Here is a 19,981-nt window from a genome sequence, read left to right on the forward strand (position 1 = left end):
TTAAGTCATGCAGGGGTATTTTCGGAATGGCTGCAGGGTGCGAGCGAAAAGTGCTGGGTGTAGAGCAAAAATCCTGAATCAACGCATGACATGCACCCTACTTGGAAAAGGCCTGAGCTCTTCATTTTTGCCATAACCCAAATGAACATTCTAAACAATTATGTATGCAGCCAGCCATTGCTTACACTCTACAAGGATAGCTTACACTCTACCAGGATATAAAAATACACATGTAGGAATATCACACTAACTAGTATATCTTTGTGAACATAGTCAACAAACATATGAAATGTTACATTTTTAATACAACATTCCAGATTACAGAACAACTGTACTCAATAATTGTATGACGAACTCCAATAGGGATTCTTTAATCAGATAAAAGTATATGTGAAGAATTTATTGTTTGTTTCTGTTCCTTATTGAATAATGACTCCTGGCAAGTAAATAGAAGAGGGCCTGTGAAGAGGTATAAAGGACCTGAACCAAGGCTAGCTTCATTTCTTCACTGACTTTCATCCAAGGTACCCACCAGGCATTTTTCCAGTAAGAATTCCGCGTTAACCCAAGCATGGTATTTATCTGATAAAGAGATTAAGGAACTAGCTGCGAGAAATCATTCAAGAACATAAACTATGTGAAGTACTATGTGAAGTGTGGGGAATGGATGACAAAACCCAGGGAATCTAAGCAACAACTGAATCATGGACATAAAATTGTAATAAGTGACATATCCACCAACTGCAAGTACTTTGAAACAAATTTAGAATTTTTTTATGTTGAACATCATATGTGAGGCATAACAGACTCTGTAATCTTATAAATATGATCCCAACTTCCAAGCATTTTGGGAAACTAAGATCACTATCTCCACTTAACAAACACATTTTAAGTAGGCACATTGATCTCTGGAAATTGTGCAAATTTCACCTTCAATTTCTAAATAATACAAATTTGGGTCATAATTCCAATTCCTCACATGGAACATAACTAAGACTTGAGAAAACATGCTAGAAGTGTTGAATTTGTGATCCTGTTTGTCTAAATCAGGTGATTCTGTGTGTCTAAATCAGACTACACTCACCTCTATTTTTTTATTCTAACACTTCCTCCCAAGCTAAAGCTTAGTAAGATTTCAGCTTGTTACAACCGGTTGATGGAATGTAGAGAAAAGAGAAACAGCAGGGCTGTATCTGGAAAGTTGTGGTGCAACCGGAGGTGATTGTAGCAAAGACAAAAGTGTTCATCGGAGGATTCCGAAGGTGGTTATGAATATGAATCTATGATGGTTTTTAGGAATATGTCTCACCGGAGAAGGCGCAACTGGTTGTTTGTCTAGACATTGTCTATAGAGACAGAGCACACCTTGTTTGTGTTAATAAACCAATAAGTTAATGCTAAAATCAATTGCAATGACGGCTTATTAAACATAATTGATATGACAAATTTCTAATTGATTTTAACACTTCCACTCAAGCTATAACATACTATGCTTTACGTTTGTTACAAACAAAAAGTGTTAAAATCAATTAGAAATCAAATGTTACGATTTGTCATATCAATTATGTTTAATTAGCATTAATTGTAACTGATTTTAACATTAATTGTAACTGATTATATTTCTATTATAAGTATGAACAGAGGGTGTGCTTGGTCTAGACACACAACCATTCACACAGATCTACAATCTTTACATGGTATCAGAGCATGGTTCAGATTTTGCGAGCTTTCGTACCACTGTCGGCTGCCACTGAATTTTTTTCTAGGATGTTTCTGTAAATATTTTAGATCTATGTGAAGGTTGTTTGTCTAGAATCTCTAGATAGAACGCCTTGTTTGTGTATATAATAGAAATAGAATTAGTTACGATTAATGCTAAAATCAATTGCAATTAATCCTAAGTAAACATGACAAATCATAACATTTGATTTTTAATTGATTTTAACACTTTCCTCAACCAAAAGTTTATTATGTTTGCCATATAAAAAAAAATGTGTAACTGCAATTGTTACAAAAAATGTGTCATATCAAAAAATGTGTTGCAAAAAAAAAAATGTTAAAATCAATTAGAAATCAAATGTTACTATTTGTCATATAATTATGTTTAATTAGTATTAACTGCAATTGATTTAAGCATTCATTGTAATTGATTCTATTTCTATTACAAACATAAACAATGTGTGTTGTGTCTGACAAACACCCATTCACACAGATCTACAATCCTTACAGAAACTTCTTAGAAAAAATTAATTGGCGGCTGGCAGCACAACTTGCCACGAGCAGCTTCCTAGAAACTTCCTGGTGTACAATCCATTTCTATTACAAACATAAACAGGGTGTGTTGTGTCAATGATCGCCACTAGTCACATGATCAATACCTGATCTGGTAACATGTTGAATTTGTGATTCTGTGTCTAAGTCATACTACACTCACCTCTATAAATAATATAGCACATAGAAGAAATACAATAAATACTAATTGATACGACCTGCAAGTTCTAATCCTAATCAATTTAAATCCTAATATAAATATCAGGAATTGATTCTTTGATTCTAACAAGATGCATTTATCTAGCTCAACTAGCACATCCAATGCAATCTATGCACAGAGAGTTGTTCATAGAGATTGACATATGGATGAGTAGAGATACGAAAAGCTAAATATTCAATGGTAACATTAACTTGATAGAAACAAACAAATGAAGTAGGCTCACAAACTTAAATAATACAGTACGGAATAACAAAAAGGATACTGAATAGAGATGTGCAATCTTTTCCCACTGCCTTCATCAACATATCAACACCTGATTTTTCCCCAACAGGAAATGCATATATAATTTTAATGAAAACAGTAACAAGAGCAATACAATGTCATATATGAACTTGAAGATTGAGTTGATAGTTTTACCTCCAGGGTGAAACGTCATATATGGTGATATATTGTAGACACGGCCTTTCAATACAGTCCACATTTCACCTTCTGTTTTGTGCTTTCTAACTTCATCCATAGAAATTAGTCTCCTGTTCGACTGTCCTTTTAGACCTGGATCAACATACATGATGTTAATAAATTGCATTACCTCTTATTCTTAAAAATTGTAATGACACAAACTATTAAGTTCACAGAAACAAGTGATAATAAAAAACTTTACATATACTGTTTCCAACATAACAAAACAAGTACAAGTGCAAGTAACCTCTGATATATAGTTATGTACATATAAATGGTCTACAACTTTCTGGTCAGACAAAGGAGTACATTATAGTAATATACTATAATTTAGAAATAACTTGAACATGTGAAGAAGAAAATAAGATTTGTTTTTCTTTCAAAAGAAAGCTAACATTTATAAGGAAGAGTGGAGAGAAAAACACTTCCAATTGAGTGACTAGCAGAGCTTGAAACCAAAAGTAGGGAGAGCACATCCGTTAATTGAAGTGAAAAGAAAAAAGAATGGAATTAAGGGGCGGGAGAAGAAACAGGGAACACAAAAGTCAAAAGTAGAGAAATGAAAATCACACAGCAAAGGACATCGCATTCAAGGCACTAGGGTGAAATCAACCTTGGAAAGAAATATCCAAAAAAATATTTAAAAAGTGAGGGGAGCCCGAGCTCTGCTACGTTAAAACTAAGATTAAGATCAACCATTCAATTCCAGAGGCCAAATTTGGAGCAGAGAGCAAGGTAGTAAAAATCAGGATTTTACGTATAATCCGTAAGGGGAACATAACAACATAGTTGCATAATTCTCAAACATAGCTAAAACTAGACTCAAAAACAACTAAATAAAACTAAAGTCAGCACCTACATGATGCACTTAAACTAGTCTCGAACAACTAACCAGGAAGTCTCACGAGTTACTAAAACGGGTCATCTTGTTAACCCGAGTTACTGAAATGGGTTTCTCTGACCCACGATTTGAAAACGTTCCATCTTTCCTAACCCTAGAGTGCGCCGTCGCGACTTCTACCACTGCAACCAGAATGGCAGAATCCACTCGAAGATCGTGGATTTTACGATTAACGGAAGCGATTATATAGGATTTCATTTCACTGATTTAGGATTCTGGGTGTGGTCATGATCCTTCAAGGCAACACTAATCGTAAAATCGTAGGATCATACGATTAAAATCCTGATTTTGACTACCATGATTGAGAGTAAGTGTTATAAAATACATAACAGATAGCTTTTGCCAACAATTGGGATTAGATATTATTAGAACTTGGAGGTCATATCAACTTTAGTAATGGTATCATACTATCATAAGCATTGGAAATTGGAATTGCAAGTTTGTCCAAAAACTGATACATGCCACACATATTCATTTTTCAACTATAATAATCAACCAGTAGCTCTTAACTCTTTCAAGTATTGTCAACAATATGGTCAACAGAATTAGATGATTTTTTTTTAATAAAACAATATGGTCAACAGAATAACAGCACCTGCAAGGTCAGGATGAGTTCGAGTAAGCTTGAGCCAATCCATTTGACTATAACCCTTTTCAAAAGGAACTTTGGCCCGAACCGTTGGCTTTTTAACAGAACTCTTCTGTTCTGACAACTTCTGAGGCGAATCCTTAGCATCACTCTTGGTTGATTCGCTTGCTGTGCTAATTACACTGAAAGACAAAGAACCAATTGTACCCTCCTTTTTAGAGTTTGAAGAATCATTTGATAAACCATCCTTCCATAAGATACCACCATTATTGTTGTTACTACTGCTTGCATTTGAGGATTCTTCCTTTATGGAAATATCCGCGATTTCTGAAACAAGCTTGTTTGTTTCCACCGCAGGTGTACTCACCTACAAAGTCATTTTAAATTAGAAGAGCACATGGTTTTAGTTTGCAAAACCTATGAAGCACGAACACTCCTCGGATTAGGCGTGTCGTGTCTGACACATATAATTACATTGAATCATGTGATTTTCTCAAATTATTAGCAGTGTCACGTGTCACCGTCTGTGTCTAGTGTCCGTATCCATGCTTCATAGATAAAAACAATACATAATTCTAAATTATATCAAAGGATTTAAAGCTACATAAGTTACATACCGTATGTAGTGTGAATTAGTCTTATATTAATATCCAATGAAAATCTATTGTTTTTATACATCACCTAAAGTTTACTTTTGCAAGTGTAATTTGAAATTGATCAAATAACATAGAAAAACAGAAGTATCTTTAGTGCAAGAGTAAAACTGATTTACACCAACAAAATATACTAAGTAAACTCTATGACTCTATTTGGATAAACATCTTAATTAAGCGCTTATAGCATAAACACTCATCACATAAGTTCTTGTGTATAAGAAAGATACTCCTTAAACTATGATGTCTAAGCTACGATGCCCGGACACTCCTCGGGTGTCCTGATGTCGGACAGGTGTCGGTGTCGGACATCGACGTCGATACGACACCTATGATTACACTGAATTATGTCATTTTCTCAAATTATTACCGGTGTCGGTGTGTCCGTGTCGGTGTCCGTGTCTAAGATATTTCTACATCAAATTACACTTCCTGAACAAGTGAATGAGGGTAATAAAATGGAAATGAAAAAAGAGAGGTATGATACCTGACAAAAAGTGAAGTCATTATCACTATCCATTTGAAACAACAGCGATGAATAGGAAGAGGATCGGTGATAATAGTGGCGGAATCGCACGATTTCTGGCGATCTTTGAAGTACGATTGAAATTATTATTCGCGAATTGCGATTTTGTTACTCTCTGCTGTTTCGTGCCAACTAAAGGTCTCTGTCGTGTGAATTTCTGTCTGCCGCGAACAGCTTGTGCGTTTTCTTTTACCCTTTCCCCTAAAATTTGTTTGACCAATGTTTTAGATTGGACTTTTACAAAGGCTATTACTTTTCTCACTTGTGCTTTTCTCCCGTACGTCCAATTTATTTTAAATAAATTACACAATTTTTCCTTGAATTAAAACCTCTTCATTCTTAGGTTGAAATATACTCTCCTTCCATCTTATGCAAAACATATTAGAAAATATTTCACTCTCCATCCCTGAAAGAAGCTTGAGTTACATTTCTCACCACTTCATATGTTAAAATCTACGATTTCCTCCCTTGATAAGTTTTCTTTTATTTATAGTAATTTATCAACAAGATGAGGAAACTTGAAGTTAGGGTTTGAACTTGAGCAAGATGATGTTGAAGCTTGTTAGATGATGCAAATATCATGTGAGTTCTTAGATAGAACCTACCTATGGGTTTATGTGCTTAATTTTGCAAGGAAAACATGATTTGAGTTAAGTCTAGAAAAATAAGATTTTTATACCCTAGCCTTTGATCTTGCTTTGTTCATGTTAAAACTACCATGAAATATGTTTAATAATGTCAATATATGTATCTGGATGTTCATAGTGCATTGCAGGATCGAATTTGACGAGTTTTGGGTCAAAATTGCAAAATCAGCACCACAGGCCCGAAGAAACTGGCTATTAGCGAAATAATTTCGCTAATAGCGAAATTTGCCAGAAAAATCACGCCCCAGGGTCACTAATAGCGAACCCTTCTGTTTTGGCCAACATGCTTTTTGGCTTGTTGGCTTAATGTAGGGTCGGTTGTGCGTTCCGAAGCTTTTTTTTCATCGTTTTACAACTTTATGACCGCAAAACAACATCTAGGCAATGCGCATAACATCAAACGATTCTTAAAAATGAAAATCATGGTAATCTTAACATGTATGGCAAGAAAGGCACAAGAGAGTTTAAGCCGATTTATTCGGGTAGAGATGAACTAAGAAAGAGAAAGAATATAGAGCCTCGACATAGCTTGTCGAGAACTAGAAAGTTAAGCAAGAATCCTATGTAGGATAAGACGCGATGTAATTCACTTCGCATATGATTTAGAATGATATAGCAAGCAAGATAAGCCGTGGATTGATTAGTTAGTCTCTCCACTAAGATTAAGTATGAGCAAGTATGAGTTTACCGCTAATCGGTTCGATCAAGGTTCCGAGGTAAACAAGCAAGCATGAAAAGGTTTAACCTTCATGAACGACAAGACCATGACTAATATAATGTAGGTGGCATGTCTCTTGCTATCCACGCCAGGAGGATACAAGGTGTAACACCCTATTTCTAATAAGCGGTAAAACGCGCGAATACATCAGACATATTCTAGAAATAGATGCTACGTCTTCGAATAAACCACAAAACATACATGCATAAAGATCATGTTTACACAATATAGCAGCAGAACATACATATAATTCATAAAACATCTCCAAATATCAACATGATACAATTGTATCCTCCAAATCTCGAATAACAAAATATCTCAACAACTCCGAAATACATAGTCAAAATAAAACAACACGCAAGAACTATCCTAGATCAGAGCCCTAATCTAGACACTTGCATGAAAAAGAGGAACTCCACTCCTCGGCATCATCAAGCAAACAACTACTCCACTCCTCGGCATCATCAAGCAAACAACTAAGCATCCTGCACTCCATCTACCCGTCCATACAGAAAGGTAGGTGGTAAACCACTGAGGGTTAGCATTACATCATCATAATCCACGAAAAACATATATCATGAACATTGGAAATGAAAGAATATATTCAAGAATAACAGTCCATATATATATTCACAAGTATCCACATCACATGCATATTATTCTTTACCATCATTCCAAGTTCATCTCAACAAGTGTATCATACACATATCTCAAATTCACCTTGTCAATCAACAATTAACCCTCAATAATTCAATCCACAAATTACAGTTAGCAAATCAATCATCAAACACATTGCAATGCAATTCAATCCACCAACAGTTTATGCAATGATTCTAGACTCATCTAGATGCATGTGGTACCAATCACCTTCAGGTCGTCACCTTCGATGCAACAAAAACATCGTACTCACCTCAATTGGATATAAAATCGCCACCATCAGTCTTGGATATAAAATCCACCACCATCAGTCATGAATGCATGAACATATGACTCAACTACAAATGCATATGTTCACACAAACAATAATCACCTCACCATCACCAATACTTGTATATATGCAATCATCAACAATTCACCACCAATTTAACATATATACAATCACCAACAACATCAAAAATCACACAACAGGAAGTTGTCACATAAATACACCACCAATCATCTTCACATGACATATAACAATTCACCATAAAGGATTCACAATCAATTGGTTCTCAAAAGTCATCTTTAGTCAAGTTCGTCTCTCAAAATCACAACATTAAATTAATTGAACATTTAAGTCAAAACCAAGTAAACAAGCTCAATTGCCTATGCCTTGTATTCTCACAACCCACATGTGTGTGCAGTAGAGGTTACATAAGCATTTCATCGGCCAAATACGACGAATTCATAAAAATCACAAAGTTCGTCTCAATTATCATTTTTCAAAGAACTTCCCAATTTCTAAGTAAAACAAGTAGATTCACTACATCACAGTTTAACCACCTTAGTTGCACTCTTAAAAATCAAGTTTCAAAGATTAAAAACATTCCACAAGGATTGGGTCGACTTAGAACTAGTTATGCGGGATTTTCGACAAAACGTTTCAAGAGTATTCTCCCCATAACTTGCAAACCAAAAATCGTATTCAAGTCAAACCAACGCCCTTAGAAAGATAAAAATATTATCTACAATTTTCATGTTTGTACCAAAAACCAGTTCACGACTGAAACGAGCGGAAAAGATGCGAGAGTGCAAAATAGGAACCCTGTCCTGTGACAACTCGCCACTGCGAGTAGGGCTACTCGCCACTGCGAGTTAGCAGTTACTCACTGTTGCGAGTAAGCTTGCTCGCAGCTGCGAGTTATGACAGTTCAGTCTCGGGAAAAAGAGCCATTTTCACCCCAAAACCCCAATTTTGACTCCCCAATGCCCAAATTTGATCCCAAGGTTCATCCAAACATTTCTAAACATGAAAAGACACACAAATGCATATCAAATTTGTCCCAAAACATTCTCTAAACAAAAATCATCATTTGACCCATTTTCCATCAAACTTCAAAAACAACACAAGTTCATAGCAAACTTCATCAATTATGATTACCCAATGTTTTAATCATCAACAACAACACCTCTCAACAACAACAGCAACTAAACATCATGAATTCATCAACAATTCATCACAACAACACTTCATATCATCATTTTTGGACAAAAATACAAAGCACACATATAACCACAACTTAAGCATGTAATTTCATCATCAACAACTCAATTAACATTTAATCCACATACCCAAACATTGCATCAAAACATGTACACGAATTTACAAGCAATTAGGTTCAATTCAACAATTTCACAAAATGGGTAAAAAGAAAAAGATATGAATTATGGTTGAAATCTAACCCTCTTACCTCTAACACCAAGATTTTCTAACCCAAGCTTCAATTTAGCTCCTAGATGATGAATCCCCTCTTTGCCTTCTAACCCTTGTTGTTCTTCTCTCTAGCCTCTATCTCTTCTATTCTCAAATGAAATGAAATGAATAATGTTGTAAAACCTAATTTCACCAACAATTAGAGTTTATATATATGCTCTACTCAATTGGGCTTATCTCTCAAACCTTAATGGGTCTAAACCATTTCTATTCTAACACCCAAAATGTTACTACCACTTAACGGTAAATTATAACACTAACGGTCACTTAATGGTAATTAAAATAATTACTACACCCTCTCTAGTAACTTGGTAAAATAATACTCTTACTAAGCACTAAAATATCCTCCAACAAAATTACAAAATTACCCCTGCTCTCAAAATGACCAAAATGCCCCTAAGTCCAAAATGACTAAAATACCCTTCTACACCGAATTCTACACTTCCCAACCAAAAATACACACAGAGGCAAATAATCACATATAACACACATAAATAAATAATAAAATAAAACTAGCGAAAATCGGGCTGTTACACAAGGGGTTCTCATGATGGGAACGGTTCAAGCCGCAAGGGACCCGCATGTCATTGAGTAATCAAGATGTAGGTGTTCGTGTCTCTTGTTATCCACGTCAGGGGGATACGAGAGGTTCTCGACCCAAGGGGAACGATTCAAGTCGTAAGGGACCCGCACGACATTGAGGGAGTCCGATGTACCCTTGCTAGGTTTTCATCGATCATGTTTGGATTGTACTCGGGGTTACTCCACCCGGGGCTCTCCATAAAATGAATCAAGATAATGACTATTTGTTCAACGCTAACATAATGAATGAACTTATGCACGACCATGTATGTTATGATTATGATTCCATGCACGACTATGATTATGATCACGAATTAACTCGTGTACGGCTATGTTAAGAACAGGAGCACAAGATGCTATTAGACAAGCACAAGTTATGTATAGAGCAAGTAAAGAATGTAATACCGACGACGATCTTAGGTTTCCCCTAATCGTCCGGTTTAGAATCGTGTCATGACTATGTTATGCTTAGGCCTCGATACGTATAGCGTATTCTTGGCAATGCGGTTTTAGTTTTCCCCTTGACCGCCATGACATGTATATGAAGTGAAGCCTATAACAAGTTAAGATGAGCCTACGACGGATCTTGTATGCACGACCGTCTAGGAAAGCATGACCACACACGTATAATCAACCGTCAGGTTGTATTGTAGACACGTGGTGACCGTAGGTTTCCCCGAGGTTACCTATAGCCTAGGATTAGGTGGAACTCACTGAGACATTATGTCTCATCCCAATCCTTATTTGTTTCAGATAAACAGGTTGGAAGGCAAGCTAGTAGCCGATTGGATGTTTCAACAAGTGATCGTTCGTACCCGCAACAGGATGTTATGGATATTCAAGGACGTATTTATTATACTTTAGAAAAGATGGGTTGTATTATCATTGTACGAATGCATGATGTTGTATAAATTATTCATTCGAAGTTGTATTGTTGTAAATTTTTAATGTATCCAGTACTAAACTAATACACATGCTAGACTTTCTAGATACGTCTAGTATGTGTGTTACATGGGTCCAAATGTAATAAATGTGGTACATGCCATGTTATTTCGTTTTCAAATGGTTTATTTTCTCCCCCTAGTGTTGGAAATTTTGTTTCATCAAAATGACAATCAGCAAATCTTGCCTGAAAAACATCACTTGTTAAAGGTTCATGATATCTAATAATTGATGGTGATTCATACCCCACATATATTCCTAACCTTCTTTGAGGTCCCATTTTTCTTCTTTGTGGTGGAGCTATTGGTACATATACTGCACAACCAAAAATCTTTAAATGAGAGATATTTGGTTCCTTACCAATTGCAAGTTGATAAGATTATGATCAGCACTTGGCCTTAGACGTATGAGTGTTGCAGCATGTAAAATTGCATGACCCCAATAGGTCCAAATACTTTTCGATTTTTAAGAGAATTTAATTCAGTATTTACTGCATCTTTCCAATTTTTCCAATCATGTCTATATTGACATTCATTAACAGTTCTAGGTTCGGGATCATCATTTTGATTTGTAATTTCACATGCAATGGAGAATGAAAATATTTCATCAATATTTAAGTCTTTTCGGCTCCACAAATTTTCCGTATTAACATAATTAATTGAAATCTCGAGATCATTCTTGTTTTCAGTTTCATTATCAATGATCTCATTATCATCATCTTGTGCTTTTTCGAGAGCACACTTTTCATTTTCCGATTTATCATTATCTAGTGTCTTTTCAAGATCACTTTCAATCATATTCACCTTTTCTGTTCCTTTTCTTTTTCGGGGATTTTTGTCTTTGGAACCTATAGGTTGGCCACGCTTTAAGCGTGCCTTAGATGTACTTGTTACATCATTTAGTTTCGAAATCTCAATCCGAGCTGGGACATTTACAACTGGTACATGTGACTTTGTCATTTTTTTTAAATCAGTAAATGAATCTGGAAGTTGATTTGCTAAATCTTGTAAGTGTACTATTTTCTTTACATTTTCTTCCCATGATTTATTATATGGGTCCAAATGTAATAAATGTGGTACATGCCATGTTATTTCATTTTCAAATGGTTTATTTTCTCCCCCTAGTGTTGGAAATTTTGTTTCATCAAAATGACAATCAACAAATCTTGCCTAAAAAACATCACTTGTTAAAGGTTCAAGATATCTAATAATTGATGGTGCTTCATACCGCACATATATTCCTAACCTTCTTTGAGGTCTCATTTTTGTTCTTTGTGGTGGAGCTATTGGTACATATACTGCACAACCAAAAATCCTTAAATGAGAGATATTTGGTTCCTTACCAATTGCAAGTTGATAAGAGGTATGTTTATGATCAGCACTTGGCCTTAGACGTATGAGTGCTGCAGCATGTAAAATTGCATGACCCCAAACTGTAACTGGTAGCTTAGTTCTCATTATTAAAGGTCTAGCAATATATTGAAGACGTTTGATTAATGACTCAGCTAAACCATTTTGTGTATGTACATGAGGAACAAGATATTCAACAGTAATTCCAATTGACATGCAATAATTATTAAATGATTCAGATCAAAATTCACCAACATTGTTAAGTCTAATTTTCTTTATAGTATAATCAGGAAATTGCAGCTTTATTTCACTGTTACACCTGTTTTAAAAAATAAGTACCAAAATACCACTCTTTTCAAATCAAGTACCAAAGTACCACTCTTTTTGTGATTGAGAAGTGGTGGGCCACGTGAATGGCTAGAAAGAGGGTAGTTGATTTTGTCTTTTTATGTAATATTTCTTTTTGTTTTTGTTTTCATTTAGTGTTTTAGTTTTTCTTCTTTCTTTGTTTTTTTTTATTACTTGTTCTAATTTATTTTTCTTTTTCTTTTTCTTCCTTTAATTTAACTATAAATAAATGATTGATTAATTAAACTAAATATTTAAATTATTAATTCAAATTTAATTAAACATTAATTATTTAATTAATTATATTTCAATTAAGCTCAAATTATTAAGTCTATGTTGGCGTTATCTCATTTATATTTCAATCAACCAATTATATTTTGAATTCCTCTGACGAGGATGATGACGTCAACATTATTTTATCTAAATCTCAGTCAGCCAATCAAATTCAAATTACGAATTGCGCTAACGTCAGCGCATACATCAACATTATCTTATCCAAATCTCAGGCAACCAATCAAACCCAAATTACGGATTACACTGAGGAAAGCGCTTACGTCAACGTTATCTTATCCAAATTTTAGTCAACCAATCTGATTGCATCTACAGATTACGCTGACGTCATCATTATCTTAATCAAATCCAATATAAATAAATGTCATCCTCCCTCATTCACCACACATCTGAACTCATCATCATCATCATCATCTACACTAAAAACTATCTTACGAAATCCATCCCATAGTCATGCCTCCAACAGAGTTTTTGTCCAATTATATTACGACGGCAATGTTCAAAGGACAGACACAGAAGGTGTTGTATTTTCATGCAATAATACATCATTGTTTAAAGTGAAGAAAAGCATCAAATTGGCATTCGTTTCTTTGACCCTCCCTTACACTTTCGTAATCTGACCTCCAACGACACAGAACATGTTGAAGATGAATTTGTCCACTCTATGTCCCGAAACCAATCTTACCTTATTCCAGAACCTGGCAACTTACAAGAGGGAATGAAATTACCTACGAAAGAAATTGCAATACGGTGCATAAAAGAATACCATATGAATAAGGCCCCAGACTTTATAGTTGAACACTCTCATACCACTAGATGGGTTGTCCGTTGTTCCAACGAAAATTGTATGTGGAGATGTAGAGTTATACTTAGCAAGAAATCACATGTCTAGAAGATCACAAAACTGCATGGTCCACGTACTTGTGCATCATCAATGGTTTCACAAGATCACCGACAACTCTCCTCAGCTTTCATTTGCCAAAGCATCCTACAAATGGTAAAGCAGGATTCTACAATCTCAGTTCCACTTCTCATTGCACACATACGATCAAAGTACACATATGCTACTTTTTACAGGAAAGCATGGATTGCAAAACAAAAGGCTATAGAGATGATTTACGGGAACTGGGAGGATTCTTACGCGGAACTTCCAAGGTGGCTCTTTGCTTTCCAAACTTATCTTCCAGGAACTATTACTGATATTGAAACGGTGCCTTTTATTAAGGATGGATATGTTGTTCTGGGGAAGGCTACTTTCAAACGTCTTTTTGGAGTTTCAAACCATGCATCGAAGGATTTGCTTACTGTAAGCCAATTGTTTCAGTTGATGGAACATGGTTGTATGGCAAGTATTGTGGGACATTACTAATTGCAATGGCTCAGGATGGGAGGAACAATACCATTCCGTTAGCATACGCCATTGTTTAGGGTGAGACATCCGATGCATGGTTTTTCTTCCTTCAGCACTTGCGATTGTGGGTCACACCCCAACCCGATCTGTGCTTGATTTCTGATAGACTCGAGTCAATCAAAAGTGTTGTTAGGCATCTAAACAATAACTGGCATCATGCCTTCTGCATTCGACACATAGCGCAAAACTTCATGAGGACTTTCAAGAACACAGAGATGAAAAAAAGTAACCAATATGGGTTAGTATTTTTCTTATATACAGTCGCGCATGTATAATTTATATTATGAAGTCCTAAACAACGTTAATTTTTGTGCCTTCAGGATACTCAATGACTCAACCAAGAATCACACACTACAGGAATAAAATCAGGGATTGGTTTGATGATGTTGTGAAATGGGTCGACGATATTCCAACGAAACAATGGCTACAAGCACATGATGAAGGGAGACGTTGGGGGCACATGACAACTAACATTTCTGAGTGTGTGAACAATGTACTAAGAGGGGTGCACAATCTTCCAATCAGTCTAATTGTTCAGGAAACCTATTACAGGTCTACTGAACTTTTTGTAAAGAGAGGGAGTGAGGCCCGAGCAATGATGGCATCTGGTAAAATTTACTCAGATAAAGTCATGGATAATCTTGCCAAAGAACGAGCAATATCAAACACTCATCAAGTCTACATTCACAATCGGGGATAAAGTATTTTTAGTGTCCAAGAGTTAGTCCGTCCACCAAGCGGCCGACCAACAGGCACATTCATGGTAGACCTTGACAAAGAATGGTGTGATTGTGGTGAATTTCAGGCATTACATTATCCTTGCTCACATATTATAGCCGCTTGTTCGAAAATTCACCATGACTTCATGATGTATGTGTCTCCCTGTTACACATTACAATATGTTTACAACGTTTACCAAGAGGAGTTTCAACCAGTTTGTCATCAATCCTATTGGCCAGAGTATAATGGAATTGAATTGTGTCACAATCCAATCATGTGGAGGGATCCAAAAGGTCGTCCACAGTCTGCTCGAATTCGTACTGAAATGGATCAAAGAGAGAGTAGTAGACACTCAAAGAGATGTAGTATCTGCCGAAATGAGGGACACAACAAGAAAAAATGTCCTAACAATACTAATGTTTCTGAAAGAAATTGATTTGTTGTTATATATCAATTTCGTCTTTTAATAAGTAGTGTATTGGAAGGTCAAATTAATGTAATCTATAATATATTTTAGAGTAAATTACACTCCCCTCCCTTCAAAGATGATTGAAGTACACTCCTCTCCCCTCTTATGTTAAAATATACACTCCCCTCCCTTGAAAAGTAAATTTAAACTCCTCTCCCTTACACGATGCTTGAATTACAACCCCTCCCATAATAATTAAATATGCACTACACTTTAATCTATTTTAACATAAATAAATATGTTTATGATATATATTAATTTTGAACCACCATTTAAGAAAAATTAATTAACTTCTTTATAATTTAAATGTCGATGATAATTAAATTTAAATATTTTGCTATTGATTTTATAATTTAGATTATAAAATTAACTTTTAGATAACCCTGCTTTATTGTCTTTAGTAATTTTTCACATATTTTAATTTTATTTTGGGTTGTTTCATATTTTTTAATAGGGTTTAAAACTGCATTTTAATGAAATTGTAAATAAGAAATAGCGAAAAATATGTATTCAATTTTTTATTATATTAAAATAGACCCGCGATACTATTTTTTTCGAAGTGTGTTAGATTATTATTTTTTTGCTAGATTATTATAAATAAATAAAAAATATTGAGGGAGTAAAATGTAGATTTTAACATAAGAGGGGCGAGAAATGTAATTGAAGCTTCTTTTAAGGGAGGGGAGTGAAAAGTTTTCTAATATGTTTTGAATAAGAGGGGAGGGGAGTGTATATTTTAGCATAAGAGAGGAGAGGAGAGTGTAATTCAAGCATCTTTGAGAGGAGATGAGTGTAATTTACTCTATATTTTATGTGCCAAATTTTATTTTACATTTTTCTTTAATATCATTAATTAAATAACTAACTATTTAATTAAAATCTAGTTTAATTAATTAATCAATTAAGTAGAATAATATAATAACACTAAAAAAAAGTAGAATAGTATAATAAAAAATATATAGTTACCGTAAAAACTAAAAAAAAGAAAGATATTAGAACACGTAATAAACAAAAACACAAAGAAGGAAGAAAAACTAAAACTAAATGAAAACAAAAACAAAAAGAAATTTTACACAAAAAGACAAAACCAACTAATTCTCCTCATTATTTACCCTCTTTCTAGCCATTCACGTGTCCTATCAATTCTCAATCACAAAAAGAGTGGTACTTTGGTACTTGATTTGAAAAGAGTGGTATTTTGGTACTTATTTTTTAAAACAGGTGTAACAGTGAAAAAAAGCCGGAAATTGCGCCCTTAGTTTAATTATTTGTGCAATAAATTTTGCAAATGTCATATCACGACTTGACAGTAGCAGACATATGACCATCTACTTGATGCATCAATTAATACCATAAAGTACCTAAATGGTCCTGACGGTGGATGGATAGGTCCACATATATCTCCTTGGATTCTTTCAAGAAATGCAGGTGATTCTGTCTGAATCTTGCCTGGTGAATGTTTTGTTATTAATTTGCCAAGAGAACAAGCTTCACATGGTCTATCTTCTCTTGTAAGCTTTAAACCTTTCAATGGATGACCATGGGTACCTTCAACTATTTTACGCATCATTGTTGAAACAGGGTGACCTAAGCGGTCATGCCATAAAGTCATAGTTTTAGGATCTTCTTTTACCACTAAATTACATTCAATTTCATGTATATGTGTATAATGTAATACAGAAGGCAATTTTGGTTGTTTTTCTAAAATTTGCTTCTTTCCCAAAATATTAGTAGTAATTTTAATGTATTTCATATTACCTTCGGTTGTAATTTCAGTATCATATCCTTGACTAAATATGTCATTAAAACTCAACCAGTTTCTCTTTGATTTCGGAGAGTATAGAGCATTATTAATGACAAACTTTGTCCCATTTGGTAACATGAACATAGCATTACCTGTTCCTTCAATTAAATCTGCAGGACCTGAGATTGTGTTTATTACACCTTTAGTAGAAAATATTTTGGTGAAATATTTCTTACTTTTGAGGATCGTATGGGTAGTTCCACTGTCTGGAATGCAAATGTCTTTGCCATGATCCATTTCTAACCTTCTTAAAATAAAAATAAGATTAAAGAAAGAGAAAGAGTAAAGCAAAACAACATATTTAAAAATATTATTTTATATAGACCATGAAAATATTACGTATTACACAAGTCACGCAACATGCAAATTCTTAATTAAGTATATATTAAAAATATAAAAGTAATTCAAGCACAACACACATTATTCAAATACATATATATTTTAAGTAATTAATTAATCCATATTAATTTCGCCTCCAACGAAATCAGCAGCCTCAAGGCAGGTAGTATCATCCTTGGGTTCAATTTCATTAAAATTTACTTCCTTTTCCTTTCCATCTACAGATGCCTTGTATCTTTTACACAGATACTCTGGTGTCCTACATGCTTTAGATCAATGACCTTTCTTTCCGCATCTATAACAAAGATCATCATTATTTCTAGAGGGACCTTCTTGGATGTATTTACCCTTACCTTGATGATTCTTGTTGGTTTGGTCATTTTTGGGAGGCCTATAATTCATATAACCTCGTCCACGGTCTCCACCACGAAAATGGTTTCGACCATGATTTCTGCCTCGACCACGACCACCAAAACGAGCATGAACACCACGTCCTTTTTGGCGACAATAACCACCACGCCCTTGATTAAAAGTTGTGGCATTTATTTCAGGATATGCCATTGTTCCTGTAGGACGCGACTGATGATTTTTTATGAGGAGCTCGTTATTTTGTTCAGCCACTAGAAGGGCTGCAACCAAATCAGAGTACTCAGTAAATCCCCTCAGTCTATATTGTTGTTTCAACAACACCTGAGATGCATGGAAAGTTGAGAATGTTTTCTCCAACTTTTCCTCTTCAGTTATAATTACGCCACAAAATTCTAATTGTGCTATAATTTGGTGCATGGCAGAGTTATATGCAACACCACTTTTATAATCTTGGAACCTTAATTTGTTCCATTGATCCATCAACGAGGGCTGTAAGACTTTCCTCTGATGCCCAAATCTTGCCTTAAGCTTGTCCCACAAGATCTTGGGATCCTTTGCATTCGAGTACTCTATTTGTAATCCATCATCAAGGTGGTGTTTGATTATCCTATTTACTTTCAACTTTTTCTTTGCCAATTCCTCTGGGACATCTCCCAAATCGTCTCCTTCAAGAATTCTGTCGAGTCCCTCACATGCAAGATACTCAATTAAGATGTTGTTCCAAGCTATGTAGTTGTCTCCAGTTATGTTTGAAATTTTGAATTGATGCTTAACATTCGACATGATTATATCTAAAATACAGAAGAGCATAATCAACATTTAATATATATACTATGACGAAAATAAAAATATCATTTTATTTAATAGCAACGATTACAAAAACATGATAATATTTTAATCTAAGTCTCTACCAAAACAAAAAGTAACCACACAAGCTAAGCCCAGTAATGGTAAAACGCTAATTATAACTAATCCTACAAAATCTTTTCCTAATTCTTCATTATGGGTGAAACTGATGAAGAACAAAATAACAACAAGTAGAGTGATGCATAGAAGAAAGATTTTAGTCATTTTGAAAGTATGGGTAAATATTTTGAGATGTGAAAATTATGAATGAAGGTGAGGTATTTATAGAGTGAATTTTGTAAAAATGGCCGTTACTGTTACCGTTAATTTCATTATTCATGACCGTTGATTTTACTGTTCATGACCGTTGGATAACGAGAAAAATATTTTAAGTGTTAAATATCATCTAGCTGTTATGACACACAAGTAGTAGAGAAAATTATAAGATAGCATGTATGGTGAATGAATACATATGATACTCACATTAAATTTTATTTAATTATTTATTTATTTTTAATAATATCTCATTAATCAATATTATAGATGGGGTTTTAGACCTCCATTAAGCATGAAAGTAAAATTAGATTAGATGGGGTTTTAGACCTCCATTAAGTACACAAGTGAGATGAGGTTTTAAACCTCCATTAGGAATAAAAGTTAGTATCACTACTCGAAATTATCTTTCGTGATAATATAGTATATATGGGGTTTTAGACCACCACTTAAAATAATAATATCCATACTTATTATAGATCACTTGATAGGCTGCCATTTTTCTATAATAAGAGGTAAAATAATAATAATAATAATAATAGCCACTCTAGTTATAAATCGCTTGATGGATTATCAGTTTTCTATAACCGGGGCAGATAATAATAATATTAATATGATTAAGATAAATGATATACATAGCAATATTAAGTAATGATATTAAAGTGATGAGTATAGATAACATACCTAGCAGTAGTGTAAACTTCTGGTAGAAACGATCGTGCTGATAACGTGTTAAAGATTTATATATTTAAATACTTATTTTATGATATTAGTGAACTAATAAGATGATATAAAATACTACTTTAATTTATAATACTTCAAATAATATATACACTAGGAT

The 19,981-nt window shown here is 34.4% G+C and overlaps 2 protein-coding genes and 1 pseudogene across 2 annotated transcripts; all 3 read right to left on the bottom strand.

Moving 5' to 3' along the window:
• Window positions 1-124: 124 nt before the first annotated feature.
• On the bottom strand, window positions 125-5,787 carry RLF (reduced lateral root formation). The gene is made up of 5 exons (XM_085701167.1): window positions 5,581-5,787; window positions 4,447-4,807; window positions 2,909-3,043; window positions 2,754-2,804; window positions 125-582 (listed from the first exon to the last, which is right to left on the bottom strand). Exons 1-5 carry the CDS (start codon window positions 5,611-5,613, stop codon window positions 506-508), a joined length of 657 nt encoding a protein of 218 aa, XP_085557293.1. The 5' UTR covers window positions 5,614-5,787; the 3' UTR covers window positions 125-505.
• Window positions 5,788-15,312: 9,525 nt separating this feature from the next.
• LOC146929087 (uncharacterized) lies at window positions 15,313-17,550 on the bottom strand. Its single transcript, XM_085707211.1, has 3 exons — window positions 17,268-17,550; window positions 16,871-17,144; window positions 15,313-15,409 (listed from the first exon to the last, which is right to left on the bottom strand). The coding sequence occupies exons 1-3, from the start codon at window positions 17,548-17,550 to the stop codon at window positions 15,313-15,315; spliced, it is 654 nt and encodes a 217-aa protein (XP_085563337.1).
• LOC146929088 (uncharacterized) lies at window positions 17,330-18,804 on the bottom strand (annotated as a pseudogene).
• Between the last annotated feature and the right edge of the window lie 1,177 nt (window positions 18,805-19,981).

This window comes from Medicago sativa, chromosome 4 (assembly GCF_051527215.1).
Source record: "Medicago sativa cultivar Bolivia chromosome 4, Bolivia_mono, whole genome shotgun sequence".
Taxonomy (NCBI): Eukaryota; Viridiplantae; Streptophyta; class Magnoliopsida; order Fabales; family Fabaceae; genus Medicago; species Medicago sativa.

Excerpts from the sequence above, each read along its gene's own strand:
- RLF (XM_085701167.1), bottom strand. The coding sequence starts at position 5,613 with ATGGATAGTGATAATGACTTCACTTTTTGTCAG. Across the intron at positions 3,044-4,446 it reads AACTCATCCTGACCTTGCAG|GTCTAAAAGGACAGTCGAAC; the intron begins GTGCTGTTATTC and ends ATGTTGATCCAG. Across the intron at positions 583-2,753 it reads AGATTGCACATCTCTATTCA|ATAAATACCATGCTTGGGTT; the intron begins GTATCCTTTTTG and ends TCTCTTTATCAG.
- LOC146929087 (XM_085707211.1), bottom strand. The coding sequence starts at position 17,550 with ATGGATCATGGCAAAGACATTTGCATTCCAGACAGTGGAACTACCCAT. Across the intron at positions 17,145-17,267 it reads TACTGAAATTACAACCGAAG|TGGTAAAAGAAGATCCTAAA; the intron begins GTAATATGAAAT and ends AATGTAATTTAG. Across the intron at positions 15,410-16,870 it reads CCACCGTCAGGACCATTTAG|ATACTACATCTCTTTGAGTG; the intron begins GTACTTTATGGT and ends TCATTTCGGCAG.